Here is an 18,811-nt window from a genome sequence, read left to right on the forward strand (position 1 = left end):
CTGATCAACTCTATGCGAAGGAGATGTGTTGCATTGCATGAGGCAAATGGTGGTCACACCAGATACTGACTGGTATCCCCCCCCAATAAAACAAAACTGCACCTTTCAGAGTGGCCTTTTATTGTGGACAGTCTAAGGCACACCTGTGCACTAATCACGGTGTCTAATCAGCATCTTGATATGGCACACCTGTGAGGTGGGATGGATTATCTCAACAAAGGAGAAGTGTCACTATCACAGATTTAGACTGGTTTGTGAACAATATTTGAGGGAAATGGTGATATTGTGTATGTGGAAAAAGTTTTAGATCTTTGAGTTCATCTCATACAAAATGGGAGCAAAACCAAAAGTGTTGTGTTTATATTTCTGTTGAGTGTACATAAACGCTGTCGGAAACACTCAGATAAACAAGTATTGATGAGTGCTTTGTTTTCGTCAGTCTCTGTAGCCATTTGTTGTGAATGCTGTATACTTTGAGACCGGTCATGGAAGTGCAGAATGTAATCAAGGTGTATGATCGGATGGTCACTAACAACCTAAATCTCAGTTATTATGATTTCTGTGTGACATGTCCTTTAAAATACTTTGGATCAATGTATTTATTACAGAGTACAGTTGCACATTTTAAAACATGAAAGATCCTATTGTTTGTAGACCTCTACAGCTTGAAAAATCAGTATGATGCTCCACTTTAATGCTCTTCCTTTTAAGTACATTATCATATGGCATTCTTCCTGCTGCTTCATGGGTAATTAGCAGTACCTTTACTTTTTCTGCCCATGGGTTGATCCGTTTCCACAACAACCACCAGCCAGACAGGCAGTCACCATAGTTACAGAGGTCCGTCTCATCCTGGCTGCCCACATCAATGGCGATGACCGTTTTGGCACCCATGTTCCTTGCAATGTCCGCTGAGACAAACCATTTATTTACAGCAGCAGTCACACACACAGACATAACAAGACCAGTACAAAGATAATTCAAGCAATCATGTGGTACCAAACTAGTTTCTTTAAACCTTGACAGTTCAATCAGACTTCCACCACAAAAATATCCTGTTTTTGACATCAACTCAGAGAACATTTTGTGTCAGAAATAAGTTAGCCATTTATAAAAGAACAATGTCTACTTCCCTGACTCAACAAATACCATGTGAAGTCATGACTTTTCTCTTTGGCTTGTTGGTATTAAAGAGAGCCTTGGGGCACAGAGCATTTTTGTGGTGTCCAGACAAATCAGTGACAAAGACAACAGGATAACCCACAAGCTCAAAGCACTGTTTCCTAAGAACAACTGTCACTCTTCGGGAAACCGTAATAAAACACAGATGTAAAGCATGTTGATTTTACATGACTGCTTTTGGAGTCGCACTAAATTGGGCCCAGAAACACCACATTTCACAAAGCTTGAAAACAACTAACAGCACATGATGTACAAGTAACATACATAAGAGACCATCACAAAAAAAGAGCTTTGTGAAATGCAGACGGGACAATGCTAGACATATTCGAAGGAATCATCAGTGAATCAGAATAAATTTCTAAATGCATTTACTTTGTTTTTTTGCCAGATAAACTTTATTGGAACATTATCAATGGATTCAAGTTCTTTAATAAAACGTAGCCACATTTAATGGTCTGCAGACAAAAAGCAAAAACAACACAAACATGCTCATTTCAACATGAGGGAAAGAAGAATTCAATCTCAAAGCAGACTGGTGGGATGAGGTGTAAAACTATTAAAGCCTTTTAAAGGGGTCATATTATATGGGCCATTTCGTACAACATTTCAACAAGCTAACACAGGTCAAAATGTGTCTTAAAAACACATTAATGTTTATAGTTAAATGCACCCCACAGACACTGAGCTGCTAGATCCAAGCTAAAAAATAAAATTATTTTTAACAAGTCATCACTAAGCAACCAGTTGTTTCTTTTTCCGTGCCTTGAAATTGAGGAGACCTGTTGCTTGCCATGGCCCCTCTCCCTTCAATCTACAGTAGTGTTCAGAATAATAGTAGTGCTAAGTGACTAAAAGATTAATCCAGGTTTTGAGTATATTTCTCATTGTTACATGGGAAACAAGGTACCAGTAGATTCAGTAGATTCTCACAAATCCAACAAGACCAAGCATTCATTATATGCACACTCTTAAGGCTATGAAATTGGGCCATTAGTAAAAAAAACAAGTAGAAAAGGGGATGTTCACAATAATAGTAGTGTGGCATTCAGTCAGTGAGTTCGTCAATTTTGTGGAACAAACAGGTGTGAATCAGGTGTCTCCTATTTAAGGATGAAGCCAGCAACACCGGTTGAAAATGCTTTTCTCTTTGAAAGCCTGAAGAAAATGGGACGTTCAAGACATTGTTCAGAAGAACAGCATAGTTTGATTAAAAAGTTGATTGGACAGGGGAAAACTTATACGCAGGTGCAAAAAATTATAGGCTGTTCATCTACAATGATCTCCAATGCTTTAAAATGGACAAAAAAACCAGAGACGTGTGGAAGAAAACGGAAAACAACCATCAAAATGTATAGAAGAATAACCAGAATGGCAAAGGCTCACCCATTGATCAGCTCCAAGATGATCAAAGACAGTCTGGAGTTACCTGTAATTGCTGTGACAGTTAGAAGACTCCTGTGTGAAGCGAATTTATTTGCAAGAATCCCCCCCAAAGTCCCTCTGTTAAATAAAAGACATGTGCAGAAGAGGTTACAATTTGCCAAAGAACACATCAACTGGCCTAAAGAGAAATGGATGAATATTTTGTGGACTGATGAGAGTAAAACTGTTCTTTTTGGGTCCAAGGGCCGCAGACAGTTTGTGAGACGACCCCCAAACTCTGAATTCAAGCCACAGTTCACAGTGAAGACAGTGAAGCATGGTGGTGCAAGCATCATGATATGGGCATGTTTCTCCTACTATATGGTGTTGGGCCTATATATCGCAAACCAGGTATCATGGATCAGTTTGGATATGTCAAAATACTTGAAGAGGTCATGTTGCCTTATGCTGAAGAGGACATGCTCTTGAAATGAGTGTTTCAATAAAACAATGACCCCAAGCACACTAGTAAATGAGCAAAATCTTGCTTCCAAACCAACAAAATTAATGCCTCGCAGATGTGAAGAAATCATGAAAAATTGTGGTTATACAACTAAATACTAGTTTAATGATTCACAGGATTGCTAAAAAAGCAGTTTGAACATAATAGTTTTGAGTTTGTAGCGTCAACAGCAGATGCTACTATTATTGTGAACACCCCCTTTTCTACTTTTTTTTTACTAATAGCCCAATTTCATAGCTTTAAGAGTGTGCATATCATGAATGCTTGGTCTTGTTGGATTTATGAGAATCTACTGAATGTACTGGTACCTTGTTTCCCAGGTAACAATAAGAAATATACTCAAAACCTGGATTAATCTTTTTAGTCACATAGCACTACTATTATTCTGAACACTACTGTACACTCATGAAGCAGCTTCCAGACCAAAACCGTTTAAGTTAGTCCCTTCGGCTGCTCCCTTGTTTTCACTTGGGGTTGCCACAGGAGATCCAAGGTGGATCTGCATGTTGATTTGGCATAAGTTTAACTCTGGATCCCCTTCCTGACACAACTCTACATTGCATGGAGAAATGTGACAGGGGTGGGGATTGAACTGAGACCCTTCTGCACTGAAACCATGAGCACTAACCACGTGGCCATTTTATATCAGGCCATAAACATGTTTATTTCTGCTCTAAAGTTGGAGATGTTAACACTGGGGTCTATGGGGAGTGGCAAGCTTTAGGAGCCAGATTCAAGTGGTCATTCATGGAACTGAAGGTTGGGATTTGGTCTGGCCCCTCTCCAATTTAAAGAGATTTCTACCTGACAAAAAAAGGCAGCCTGGCCAATCACAACCACTTTTCTGCTATGGGCTGGCATGTATGCGATGACAGAGAGAGCACAATTGAGGAACCACATCACTGATGTGGAACAAGCTTTTTACTCTGATATAGGATCAATACGAATCCACCTAAACAATGTATTCTTAAAACAAACAAACAAACAACAAACAACTGCACGTAAAGTCTTCATTGGCAAGAAAGACATCGTTGCTGTATTTCAAACAGGTACGGTAAAAATTTAATTTCCCAAGTGGTCTTGCTGCTCTTAAAAAAATGGGACAGTGAAAACTGAATGGCTGTTGCTGTTTCTCCTTTGGTTATTTTCATGGAGGAACAGATCAGTGAAGCAACCAAACTGTGAGTTACTGCCATACAGCTCAAGGTCCAAGATAAGGCAGAAATCTACAGAGGCGGTTATCAGCTTTTATTTAGCAGTCCGGAGTCCTGAAAGCCTGATAAGGATTGTTATCGACGGCGATCAATTTCCATACAAATAGTCAGAGTTGGCTACTCAATCATCTCACACCAAACCTATGAATTGGACGTTGTAACTAGCTACCTAGTCTAGCCTAGCTGTAGCTGTGAAAGCAAATTTGCAAATACTGGTAGTGTTGAGTTCATAGTGTTCTAACAATGCCAATCCAAACAAAGTAAATAAACAGTTTTTTACGAACTTATGCTATATTGTTAATATTGGTAGTAGCTTAGTAGTTTATCTAAGCTCACTGAATGGGATCGAACAAGCTTACAGTACACATGAGCTCTTGCAAAAACAGCAATACTCCTTCACAGACATAATAAACCATGGGCCAGCATGCTCCCTCCCCACAGCCCTGGTATCATTAGAAATCATAGGATGACCAGATTACAAGATTAACTGGTAACAGTAACGATGCTGGGCCTCGCTATGACATATGACAACAATGGGTTACTACACTGTCATTAACCACCCTATTACTGAATACAAAGCTGTCAAAGAATGCCTGTGAGTAGTAGAAAAGACCACACATGAAGTAGGTCAGGAGTTTGTCATTACAACCTCCAACATAGGGGTTTATGCGAAGGCATGCCCTCTGATCTGAACAAGAAAGTTGTGCACATAATTCAAAATGTAGTCGATTCTATATAAAGACAGCTTTCATTTGGTGTGTTATATGTCCCATTTGCTTAAAAGATGATTTGGGAACTGTTTATGTTGTGTGGAAAAAATATCAGATGTCATAATCGGACATTTACTTTTGGCTAAGGTAGGTCAATAAAAGTGCTCATATGTCACATTGAGGCCCAGTATTTTTACTGTTACCAGTTATGTTTGTAATCTAGACATCCTAAACTTTCTAATGATAAAAGATTTATGGGGTTGGGAGGCGGGGAGTGCACGTGGGACCATGCTGGCCCATGGCCTATAATGGTAAACCATCACAGTCTGCTGACATTGTTGCATTGGTCAGCATACATCTTATTTCAATGCTTTGATTAGCTGTAGTTGTAATGTGTCGAGAGGCAGTTTGGTCTGCACTAATTGATAAAACCTCTTGGAAACTGAAAATGAAATAATTTAGGTTACAGAATTTCTACAGGTACACAATTGTGTGACTTTGAAGATGTTTGACAAGAAATCCCAAACATATGTAACTAAAAATTGTACAATATGACCTCTTTAAATATTAAAACTTTTTTTTTTTTTTTTAGTCTGACACCAGGCTGCTTTATAAAGGAAAATCACATTCCCAAATTCAATACAGAATATACACACAACTGACAACTGGATAAACTTCACATGGAACTCACCCCAACACCATTAAGAGGTACAGACAGCTGCATACTTACCCAGCTTTAAAACAAGCTAACATCTATAAAACCCAAACGTCCCCATCCTTCACTCCACCTTCACCCATGCTCTGGAGGACAGGTGTTTGATGTGTCATTGGGGAGCATGGGTACCAACTCTACTTGCCTGGCAGGTTGTTGATGTAGCCACCATCCATTAGCAAGTTGCCATCTTTGGGGTCACAGAGAGGCGGCAGGTACCCAGAAAGGGTCATGCTCGCCCGTACATAGCGCCACAGAGAGCCTGGCACACCAGGAAGGATAGTGAGGGAGGAAGGAGGAGGAAGGGGGATAACATCTCAATAATGTTTCCTCTATGATAAACATTAGTGTCAATGCAGACCACAATCCCAAAACCCAAGGGAGGTCAGCTCATACCTACAAAGGCTGGGATTATGGTTCTCTCCACCTTGGGACTCTGTTATACACCACTGCAAACCTTGTTACCTTACAGACATCTCATGTGAGTTGTGTGTAAGGTAAAATCAAATGCCAACCACCACAGAGCACCAAGGCTGGCAACCTCCAAACAATGTCCCAACAACAGCGCTTCATGATATGTGATCACATGCTTCAACTCCTCTGATAAGATGCATACAGACCAATGCTGCAAGAAAATGTTGGAATGAACCCATATAATGTGTCACTATTACTAAAAAGAAGCAACTGTGGATGTTGTGACAGTGTTTGGAGAATTACTAAAATGAACATATCAGGGAACATCCAGCCTGCTCTGTCCTGCAAAGGAGCTTTGTGCCAGCAGGTGGCAGGAGCAGGCTGGGTGCTGCATGGGTTGGAAGGATAAGGAGCACCACAAATAAAAGCAAGGGGTGCAGCTGTGCATGGAATATATGAGTGGAGAATGAATGGTCAGGCAGAATCCTCCTAAACAGGATTTAAACAGTTCTTAAACAGGAGTAAAAAAGGAACGTCTTAGTCTTTCTATTTCTTTACAGTGATACCTTAAGATGGTTTTATTCAAATTGCAGGCTACAGTGGACAACAGTAGGATCCAGAACACATATCTCCAGATAGTCAAACAAGAGAAAAATTTCTCTCTCTCTCTCTCTCTCTCTCTATATATATATATATATATATATATGTGTGTGTGTGTGTGGAATGGCTCCTACTGTCTGGCTTGCACACAGAAGTAAGGAGAGGCAGGGAGAAGACAAGGCGAGACTAAACATATCTGTTCAAGGGAAATGCAGGTGAATGAAATGAAAGAAGAATCTACACAGGAGGGTCGTCATGAAAAACAAGAGCAGAGAACCGTAGTTAACTGACAACGATCCACAATGTACAGATGTAATGGTTATATTAAGGCAGAAGTGGCAGGTTACACGGTCAGCTTTTTGCTGCTCTCCAATCTCACTATTTCATCTCATTCAGGTAAAGACATTTAGGATCCTCTTGTGATGATCTCTGGTATAAGGCTTAAAGTGATGCACGAGCGCATGTGAGGCATGTCCAACACCACTTTGCTGTGTACACTGTAGTACGTAATCTGAGCAAAAAGTATGGTGAAGGGCACAATGGATATGGTATTTAGTCAATGAATCATGGGGATGTGTTGGTCATAACATGAATCAAAGCAAACAGATTCTCATTTGTTATTCCTTTTGAGTCATGTGCACCTGACCTTGGCGTGTTGGTATTTCGATGGCAGATTTCAAGTGAGAGGCTTCCTGGTGAGAAAACGACTTGCACACAATGTGTCAAACTGTGCAAACAGTTACCAGAGTGATCCACGACAGTAACCTAAAGTGAAACATTTGACCCAGGTTGTCCCACCAACAGTTCTTCTCATCTGACCACCTGAGCTCTCGGACATCTTAGGACCATCCCATGCCAGTCCCATCATGATGCACCCCACTTGAGAACTTGGACAGGAAGAAAACCAAAGTAAAAAACAAGAAAGTACTCAGAGCACACACACCTCTCTCCTTTGTAACTACTAGAAATAAATATTAGGAAAATTACACAAATAGTACTCAACCGATTTTCTTGAAGATTAGTTAATGGGTGGAGCATGGACCAAGGAAGAAATCATTAACTTTTAGAACAGATTAAGGAGGTAGACTTTCTTTAACATTATGATTTCTAAATTACTGCTGGAGAAATTCAAGAAAATGCTGAAAATTGCCCTATTTTGCAGTGCTAAAGAAAATTTAACTGGATGAGCTCTAAGGGTTACTGGTTTCTTCCTTGGTGCATTTTCAAGTAAATCTCTTCGATAGGTTTTGTGTAATCTGCTAACAGAGACTGAAATATTACCTCTTAGGGAGAGGTAAATATGGAACAGTGTCATTAGACTTTTGTATTATTTCACAGGTTTTTTACTCTGATTTTGCATTTTTATTTTCGACGGCAGTTTCATTGTTGCTTGATGACTGGTGATGCACACTAATGTGCATCCCTGTGTGTACAAATAGAGTGCACAGTGTGGTAGGAACTTTATATACAGTCATCATGGGGATGAATGTTATGGTAATTTTGGGTTGAATTGTTCTTTTGCCAGGGTGGAATGATTGTACAGCATACATCTGACTTTAAAAAAAGGACATGTCTCACGTTTTTTAACGTCCCAGTTAGTAAGACAACATAAAAGTAGTCATGATTGTAAGTGTCTCTGCACACGTGCTAATAATTAGTGATCTCTGATGTACTTTTATTCCTCTCACTCTGAGCGTTAGCAGGTGCTTTTCTGGAAAACATTTCACTTGGCAATCCTCTGTATTTTTCAGGTGTGACGACCTTATTAGCAAAACAGAAAAATCCCAATGACTGACAGACAGAGGGAAAAAAACCTGCTCCGTCCAAAAACGAAGCTTCTGAGCTGCTGTTCAAAAGTGATGGCTCAGATTTACAGAGAGGAGAAGACCCGCTTCACCCAGAAACTGTAAACCTTTTCAGAGTGTCAGATTTTGGAGCCTAATGGCCCAGTCACACAGCACACGCCGTTTGCCGAACGAAGGGAAAAAGTCACAAAGTCACAAATTGTTGAGAAAAAGTGATGAATGAGTCCCATCACTGAAAACAAATGAAACCGAAACTAACAAAAGCAAAGCGAAGTGAACAGTGACCTTGACGCTGTGATTATTTCTGCAGTCTGTGCTCTCCACAGCCACCTGCAGCTTTGCTGTCTTGACAAGAGGTTTGAATATTTGCTCGCCCATGCAAGTTGGAGTAACAGATGGCATGCAAATGTGCGGAAATAGTTAAAGTAGTTGATCAAACATTCTTGCCGCTATTGTTTCTGTATGAAAACATGGCTTTTCGTCCCACACATGGACGAGTCACATTCAGCTCATCGGATCTTTAGTTATTGATCTAATTCAGATATTGTCGATGTTCATGCAAGACGTCGGACTTGGGAGGTTGGACAAATTTGATCAACAATCAAACGGAATGCTGACATTACAGGAACTATGCAAACGATGAGGAACCATCCAGACAGAAAGCAAAATGGAATATGGACGAATTGAGGTTGTCATCAGGATACGTTCACATTTTTCAACGGTTTGAAAATTCTGACAAAGTCCCAGCAACAGAAACAAAGCTGGACGACGGTTAAACGATGTCCCTGAAAGACAACGTAAGTCCAGATTTCTTGTTTTGTTTTGGCTTTGGTGTCCTTCATTAGTGCTGTGTGACCGGGGCTTAAAGTGTGGTGGCGCACTGTTTGTGTGGATGCTGGTTACTGAAGCTGTGTACATGGACGTGGGGACAACTGACACTGTAACAGATTAACAGACTGCCTGGACAAAGAGATGGATTTTGTTGTGGCTGGCGTGCCTGGCTGGCTTTTGTTTGTCTTCTGTTTCTGTCTTTTGGTTTTCCTTTCAGGTGGTACGCGTTTAGGACTGAGTGGCTGTGTGGCTGAGTTATCAGGACCTCACCCTGATCACCTGAGGCTCGTCAGGACTCACAGCTGTAGTGCATCTACACGGATTGGAGCATGGTGGCATTTAAGTCTGGAGTACACAGTGTGTATTTGCCAGAGACTCGACCTTGTGACCAGACGGGTGAGATCGTCGTCTCGAGAGCCATCTCATCATCAGTGGATGCAGAGAACGTCCAGGTTTGATGTCATGGTCTGTGAAAGAGGAGGGGGTGAGGTCTCACGCTCGTCAGCACACTTCCTGAGGTACATTAGGTTTTGTGACTAACATTTGCACAGTCAGTAAATGTGGTGTCCCTCACACCTTATTATATTGAGCTGTATGTTAGTCGTTTAATCAGCTTCCACTGCAGTGGAGTTTGTGAACAGGGTGTTCCATGCCTGCAGGGTGGGAAGCTGATTAGTAATTAAGCCAGGAAGTGTTTGCTGTTTGTACACCTTTGAGCGGTCTCTCTGTGTGTGGAGTGTGGACTCACATGATGGTTTCTTCTTTCACAGACTCGGTTTGTCGCGGCCACCTGGGGGGTGTCGGCGGGGTCCTTGGGTCCGAATTGGTTCTGGCTCCGGACCGTTTGTGCAGCTGGGAGCGCACCGCAAATCCACCACGCCAGACCGGGCACTTATTTGCTTGTATTTTTTCACATCACTGTTATGTCATTAAATTTAGTTATCCTTTGTACCGTGCTCTGCTTATTTCATACTGGGTCCTTCAAACGCTGGTCGGTTCTCCGGGCTGCGTCCGACACATAACAGATTTGTTACATTGGAAAAAGTTAGAATACATTAGTTCCAGGGGTTCACTGACGTTATTTTACGTGCCACAATTGAGAGAGAGGCAGAACTGCAGCTGGTGATCTTACGTGCGTGCTTCTTTGATCACATGAAGTTTACATTTGGAAATTAATCCATAACACAACGGTGAGTGTGGCATGTTCAGGTTTTTACTCCTTTTGTGTTTTGTGGCTAGATTTATATATATATATATATATATATATATATATATATATATATATATACACTCAACAAAAATATAAATGCAACACTTTTGGTTTTGCTCCCATTTTGTATGAGATGAACTCAAAGATCTAAAACTTTTTCCACATACACAATATCACCATTTCCCTCAAATATTGTTCACAAACCAGTCTAAATCTGTGATAGTGAGCACTTCTCCTTTGCTGAGATAATCCATCCCACCTCACAGGTGTGCCATATCAAGATGCTGATTAGACACCATGATTAGTGCACAGGTGTGCCTTAGACTGCCCACAATAAAAGGCCACTCTGAAAGGTGCAGTTTTATCACACAGCACAATGCCACAGATGTCGCAAGATTTGAGGGAGCGTGCAATTGGCATGCTGACAGCAGGAATGTCAACCAGAGCTGTTGCTCGTGTATTGAATGTTCATTGCTCTACCATAAGCCGTCTCCAAAGGCGTTTCAGAGAATTTGGCAGTACATCCAACGAGCCTCACAACCGCAGACCACGTGTAACCACACCAGCCCAGGACCTCCGCATCCAGCATGTTCACCTCCAAGATCGTCTGAGACCAGCCACACGGACAGCTGCTGAAGCAATCGGTTTGCATAACCAAAGAATTTCTGCACAAACTGTCAGAAACCGTCTCAGGGAAGCTCATCTGCATGCTCGTCGTCCTTATCGGGGTCTCGACCTGACTCCAGTTCGTCGTTGTAACCGACTTGAGTGGACAAATGCTCACAATCGCTGGTGTTTGACACGTTGGAGAGGTGTTCTCTTCACGGATGAATCCCAGTTCACACTGTTCAGGGCAGATGGCAGACAGCGTGTGTGGCGTCGTGTAGATGAGCGGTTTTCTGATGTCAATGTTGTAGATCGAGTGGCCCATGGTGGCGGTGGGGTTATGGTATGGGCAGGCGTCTGTTATGGACGAAGAACACAGGTGCATTTTATTGATGGCATTTTGAATGCACAGAGATACCGTGATGAGATCCTGAGGCCCATTGTTGTGCCATACATCCAAGAACATCACCTCATGTTGCAGCAGGATAATGCACGGCCCCATGTTGCAAGGATCTGTACACAATTCTTGGAAGCTGAAAATGTCCCAGTTCTTGCATGGCCGGCATACTCACCGGACATGTCACCCATTGAGCATGTTTGGGATGCTCTGGACCGGCGTATACGACAGCGTGTACCAGTTCTTTGCACAGCCATTGAAGAGGAGGGGACCAACATTCCACAGGCCACAATTGACAACCTGATCAACTCTATGCGAAGGAGATGTGTTGCATTGCATGAGGCAAATGGTGGTCACACCAGATACTGACTGGTATCCCCCCCCAATAAAACAAAACTGCACCTTTCAGAGTGGCCTTTTATTGTGGACAGTCTAAGGCACACCTGTGCACTAATCACGGTGTCTAATCAGCATCTTGATATGGCACACCTGTGAGGTGGGATGGATTATCTCAACAAAGGAGAAGTGTTCACTATCACAGATTTAGACTGGTTTGTGAACAATATTTGAGGGAAATGGTGATATTGTGTATGTGGAAAAAGTTTTAGATCTTTGAGTTCATCTCATACAAAATGGGAGCAAAACCAAAAGTGTTGTGTTTATATTTCTGTTGAGTGTACATAAACGCTGTCGGAAACACTCAGATAAACAAGTATTGATGAGTGCTTTGTTTTCGTCAGTCTCTGTAGCCATTTGTTGTGAATGCTGTATACTTTGAGACCGGTCATGGAAGTGCAGAATGTAATCAAGGTGTATGATCGGATGGTCACTAACAACCTAAATCTCAGTTATTATGATTTCTGTGTGATATGATATCAATGTATTTATTACAGAGTACAGTTGCACATTTTAAAACATGAAAGATCCTATTGTTTGTAGACCTCTACAGCTTGAAAAATCAGTATGATGCTCCACTTTAATGCTCTTCCTTTTAAGTACATTATCATATGGCATTCTTCCTGCTGCTTCATGGGTAATTAGCAGTACCATTACTTTTTCTGCCCATGGGTTGATCCGTTTCCACAACAACCACCAGCCAGACAGGCAGTCACCATAGTTACAGAGGTCCGTCTCATCCTGGCTGCCCACATCAATGGCGATGACCGTTTTGGCACCCATGGTTCTGGCTCCGGACCGTTTGTGCAGCTGGGAGCGCACCGCAAATCCACCACGCCAGACCGCGCACTTATTTGCTTGTATTTTTTCACATCACTGTTATGTCATTAAATTTAGTTATCCTTTGTACCGTGTTCTGCTTATTTCATACTGGGTCCTTCAAACGCTGGTCGGTTCTCCGGGCTGCGTCCGACACATAACAGATTTGTTACATTGGAAAAAGTCAGAATACATTAGTTCCAGGAGTTCACTGACGTTATTTTACGTGTCACAATTGAGAGAGAGGCAGAACTGCAGCTGGTGATCTTACGTGCGTGCTTCTTTGATCACATGAAGTTTACATTTGGAAATTAATCCATAACACAACGGTGAGTGTGGCATGTTCAGGTTTTTTACCCCTTTTGTGTTTTGTGGCTAGATTTATATATATATATACTCAACAAAAATATAAATGCAACACTTTTGGTTTTGCTCCCACTCTGAAAGGTGCAGTTTTGTTTCATGGGGGGATACCAGTCAGTATCTGGTGTGACCACCATTTGCCTCATGCAGTGCAATACATCTCCTTTGCATCATCCGTGAAGAGAACACCTCTCCAACGTGCCAAAAGCCAGCGAATGTGAGCATTTGCCCACTCAAGTCGGTTACGACGACGAACTGGAGTCAGGTCGAGACCCCGATGAGGACGACGAGCATGCAGATGAGCTTCCCTGAGACGGTTTCTGACAGTTTGTGCAGAAATTCTTTGGTTATGCAAACCGATTGTTTCAGCAGCTGTCCGAGTGGCTGGTCTCAGACGATCTTGGAGGTGAACATGCTGGATGTGGAGGTCCTGGGTTGGTGTGGTTACACGTGGTCTGCGGTTGTGAGGCTGGTTGGATGTACTGCCAAATTCTCTGAAATGCCTTTGGAGACGGCTTATGGTAGAGACATGAACATTCAATACACGAGCAACAGCTCTGGTTGACATTCCTGCTGTCAGCATGCCAATTGCACGCTCCCTCAAATCTTGCAACATCTGTGGCATTGTGCTGTGTGATAAAACTGCAGCTTTCAGAGTGGCCTTTTACTGTGGGCAGTCTAAGGCACACCTGTGCACTAATCATGGTGTCTAATCAGCATCTTGATATGGCACACCTGTGAGGTGGGATGGATTATCTCAGCAAAGGAGAAGTGCTCACTATCACAGATTTAGACTGGTTTGTGAACAATATTTGAGGGAAATGGTGATATTGTGTATGTGGAAAAAGTTTTAGATCTTTGAGTTCATCTCATACAAATGGGAGCAAAACCAAAAGTTGAGTATTTATTTATTTATTTATTTTTTACTTTGAGAGAGTGTAAATTTGAGCAGGGGTGGTGGCCAAGTGGTTAATGCGCTTGGTTTCGGTTCAGAAGGCTCCGGGTTCAAATGCCACCCCTGCCACATTTCTCCATGTAATGTGGAATTGCGTCAGGAAGTGTTATGTGTCGGACGCAGCTCGGAGAACCGACCAGCGTTTGAAGGACCCAGTATGAAATAAGCAGAGCACGGTACAAAGGCTAACTGAATTTAATACATAACAGTGATAATATAATAACAAAAGGTGCGGCCTGGCGTGGTGCGCTCCCAGCAGCGCTAACGGTCCGGAGCCAGAAGTTGTTTCGGACCCAAGGACCCCGCCGACACCCCCCAGGTGGCCGCAACAACCGAGTCTGTGAAAGAAGGAACCATTATGTGAGTCCACACTCTACACACAGAACACTTAAAGGTGTACAAACAGCAAACACTTCCTGGCTTGATTACTGATCAGCTTCCCAACCTGCAGGCATGGAACAATCAGTTCACAAAACTCCACTGCAGTGAAAGCTGATACATGACTAACATACAGCTCAATACAATAAGGTGTGAGGGACACCACATTTACTGACTGTATAACTGTTAGTCACAAAATCTAACGTACCTCAGGAAGTGTGCTGACGAGCGTGAGACCTCACCCCCTCCTCTTTCACAGACTGTGCATCAAACCTGGACGTTCTTAGCATCCGCTGTTGATGAGATGGCTCCCGAGACGACGATCTCACCCGTCTGGTCACAAGGTCGAGTCTCTGGCAAATACACACTGTGCACTCCAGTCTTAAATGCCACATGTTCCAATCCATCCCAGATGCACCACAGCTGTGAGTCCTGACGATCGCAGGTGATCAGGGTGAGGTCCTGACAGCCTCAGCAACACAGCCACTCAGTCCCAAACGCACGCCACCTGGGAGGAAAACCAAAAAAACAGAAACAAACCGGCAGCCAGCCCCCCCAGCCATATAACAGGAAGGGCATCCGGCGTAAAACTTGTGCCAATTCAACATGCAGATCCACCTTGGATAGTGGCGACCCCGAGTGCAAACAAGGGAGCAGCCGAAGGGACTTACTAGAGAGTGTAAATTTGGAGCTGGAATGTGTGTATGTGTGCTGCCGCTGCTGCTGCTGTGTGTGTGTGTGTGTGTGTGTGTGTGTGTGTGTGTGTGTGCGCACGCGCGCACTGTGCAGCTGATGAGATGCTCATTTTCCCCCGGCAGCACATGTATTTTTTTTAGATTTTATTGATAAAAACACTCATAATTAATTGTGCACAAAACTGATCCTGGAACAGAGATGGTTACTGACAGCCTGCATTTCATGGCCGTGCAGGTACACATCAACCTTCTTGGAGCTGCAGCTTTTACCGTGACTGCATCAAAATGAACAGTTGTCACTTAAAAACGAGTCATCATAACACGACATCACACTTACGTAAACTTTGGAATTAATCTGTGCCTCAGTTCTCAATGTTATCAGCTGCATTCCATTTAAGCGCACACTGGGATGCTTGTAGTAGTGACGCCTTGTCGGAAACACCCGAGTACTCACAAGTACTTTGTTTTTGGATGTCTACGTAGCTGTTTTTTGCGAATGCCGTGTACTTTGAAACCGGTCACGAAAGTGCACAAAGTAATCCCAGTGGATCATTGGATGGTCACTAACAGCCTAAATCTAAATTGTTATGATTTTTGTGCGACATGTCCTTTAAAAACAAAAAAACAAGAATTAGGTGCACATGTTTGAATTTTTAGGATCTTCTCTAATCCATTCACTCATGTCTGTGTCATCATTCCCTGTCAGAGAAAGTCCAATAGAAGGTGTTAAATATTTAAGGTCATCATATTTATGTCAAATATCTGCAGATCATTTTTCATTTGGCTGCATTGTCAGTGAGCCTACAGCTGTGAACTGCCTTTCACACTGAGCACACAAATGTATGGTCTGAAAGGCCCTTAAGGCAGGGACAGTGTTGCCAGACACAGCTTTTTTTTCCAGCCAAAAAAGCTGTTCAAAAACATGTTTGTTCAAGGAAAGTGCAGGTGAGGGAAACCAAAGAAGAATTTACACAGGAGGGTCCTCCTGTGTCATCTGGAGGGTGAACCATGGGTTCCCACTGTCCAAAATATTGTATCTATATTTTTTCTCAGTATTTAACTGTCCTGGTTGCTTAGACAAGTGTATGATAGAAAGCAATGCAGCCAAAGCTAAATAAATATGCAACTCTGGTCAGTCTGGTGTTTGGCCAGGTTTTTTGGTTGCATTCTCTATGGAGCTCCCCCTACAGCTCGGGAATACATATGTCACAAAACTGGTAAAAACTCACTGCCAGCCCTCCTTTCTCCCCTGTTCCCCTGCTGTCCATGTGCATTTGCTTTCAACAGAGCAGGCGAACGCAATCCATGGAGACATGCCAGGAAAGCGACAATACACAGAAATACACAGAGAGCACAGAGTTTATGGCAATATACTTAAATGTGCAACAGCAAGAACACCTGGTCTAACACTAGGAAAGATGTTTTACATGTTTCTTTATATTTCAGCTTTCGCTATTCCAAGAAAGTCCGACCGAGGCTGATACATGTATGACCCCTGCTCTGTCACACGCTGTTTTCTCTTCCTTGCTTCCTCCGGCCACATGTTTTTTTTTTTGTGTTTTCCCTCGCTCTGCCATGACAATGAACATGTAAGATATAAAGTCTTCATTGGCTTCTTTTAATAGCTGCTAGCTTGCTGGTTCCTCGATAGGGCAGCATGTATGTGCTGTTGTAGTGCCGTAAAGCAGTTTGTGTTTCTTGTGAGATCTGAGACTCTCATTCAAAGGACATCAGGTTAGTGTCCCTAAAGTTGCAAGGCTGGTTTTCTGCTATGAGACACTTGGTGGTGGGGAGGGTGATAGCCCCCATTCTCCCCAAAACAAGTTATTAATGTTGTATAATTCCTCTTTACCTCTTCTTCCATACCTAAGGTTTGAATTTCAACTTCTGCCCTGCTTATTTTTGTTCTGCATCACCAACTCTATTGCTAATGTTGTGAAATGACAAACTCTTTCAGTGTGGACGAATTCTACTGGTACAGCAATGATGTGGCAGTATGGCATATCCCTACCGTTGGGCCATCGCTCTAGTGTTAATATCTGCCATCCAATTATACTGCCAAAGATGAGGTTCTTGCAGTTTTGAAATAGTGTTTTGCTAAAACCTTGTAAGGATAAGCAAATTAACCAGTACAGAATACTACCACAGTTTATAACCAGTATCTGAACCTCGTAGATGAAAAGGTTGAGACAAATAGCATTAAGCCAATATAATGCAGGTCACCACAAGAATAATCAAGACTGTCCTGCACTATACTGGAACTATGTACAAAAAACAGAAAACAATAATTTCAGGAAACAAAAAAAAACAAAAAAACAAAAAAAACATATAGAAACAAGGTGAAGGTCAATAAGCAAGTTCAGGTATGGTACCAATGAAGGGAAAAGGAGGTGTTGTGCATGTGAACAGCAAAAACCATACAAGATAGAGCAAATACACTAATGCTCATTATTCAGTGAAAGATGATGCACTGATTAGATTAATTCTAAGACAAGGACTTTTGGTCTCTCCTTCCAAACCATGGGTCCCCAATGTCACTTTAAGGTCGGGTTGGTTAACGGTGAGTTGACAATGTTGGAAGGAAGAGAACAACAAATAGGAGGTAGTCAAGTGGTTAAAAACCCGGCAGGGAGAGGTGAGGAGGGTTGGGTAAGTCGTGCTTAAATTCTGACCTGGGACATTGTTAACATAGCAAACCATCCACAAGTAATGACCATCCCTGGGGTCGCAGAGGGAGGTAAATAAGGAGTGTAGGAGGCGCTGGCTCTAACATAGCGCCAGATGCAACCTATCAGGAAATGGATGATGAAGAAGGACGGAACACATCAAATATGGGCTGAACTGATAGAAACACAGAGAGGAACGAGAGAAAGAAGCACAGAAAGAAAATATGCCAGCATCTACATACAGAAGGCAGAGCTGAAAAAAAGACAGAGAGAAAGGGGAGGAATGTAATAAAAAAAAATACTTCTGGCCTAAAAAATTATGTCTGTATTGGCCTCACATCAGTAGTCCAATTATATTTAATTATTAATAAACAAATATAAACAATATTTTCTATACCAGACAATGGTATACAACAGATATCAGCACAATATAATGACATTTTAGTCATGACCTAAGTGTAATACAACTGTGCTAATAAAAATACTCAGAACAATCTAAATGCAAATGAGTTTATAAAAATAATGAGTGACACCAGCTTTCTTTGATGGTGTTCATTAGGAAACCGTTTAGCATTGTTAGATAAGCAGATAAACAAGCAAAGTCTAAAAACACCAGCAGACAGAAGAGAGAATGAGAGAGAGAGAGAGAGAGACTCTTCAACTACAGCACAGTCCTCTAAATAAGTCTAAAACTCTATGAAAAGAACAATGTAAGGGGACATCTGTCTGAATATGATTACAGTAAATGCAAACTGCTCTCGTGTCCTCTTTGGACATGCCACAAAGTGCACTCATCAAATGGCACATCAAATGGTTCCTTTTCAATGACTGGAGCCAAAGTGACAGATGGAAATAAAGAACGGAGGTATATGAACAGGGAAAGCAGCGCAGGGTGTCATTAAGTGGGTCAAAGCAGGGTGGAGTGTTCTGGATCCGACATGATGACATGGTTATGGGAGGGACACAAAGACTG

At 42.2% G+C, this 18,811-nt stretch overlaps 1 protein-coding gene across 3 annotated transcripts in view; it reads right to left on the minus strand.

The window, feature by feature from the left end:
• pnpla6 (patatin-like phospholipase domain containing 6) overlaps positions 1-18,811 on the minus strand; it is a 224,248-nt gene that overhangs the window by 29,211 nt on the left and 176,226 nt on the right. For 2 of the 3 annotated variants that reach the window (XM_034187299.1, XM_034187298.1), the window contains 2 exons: positions 5,849-5,965; positions 763-911 (listed from right to left, as the gene is read on the minus strand). In XM_034187299.1, coding sequence (XP_034043190.1) covers positions 763-911; positions 5,849-5,965 — 266 coding nt within the window. The remainder of the gene's footprint in view (positions 1-762; positions 912-5,848; positions 5,966-18,811) is intronic. The other variant, XM_034187301.1, reaches the window with a different exon arrangement.

This window comes from Thalassophryne amazonica, chromosome 15, assembly GCF_902500255.1.
Source record: "Thalassophryne amazonica chromosome 15, fThaAma1.1, whole genome shotgun sequence".
Taxonomy (NCBI): domain Eukaryota; kingdom Metazoa; phylum Chordata; class Actinopteri; order Batrachoidiformes; family Batrachoididae; genus Thalassophryne; species Thalassophryne amazonica.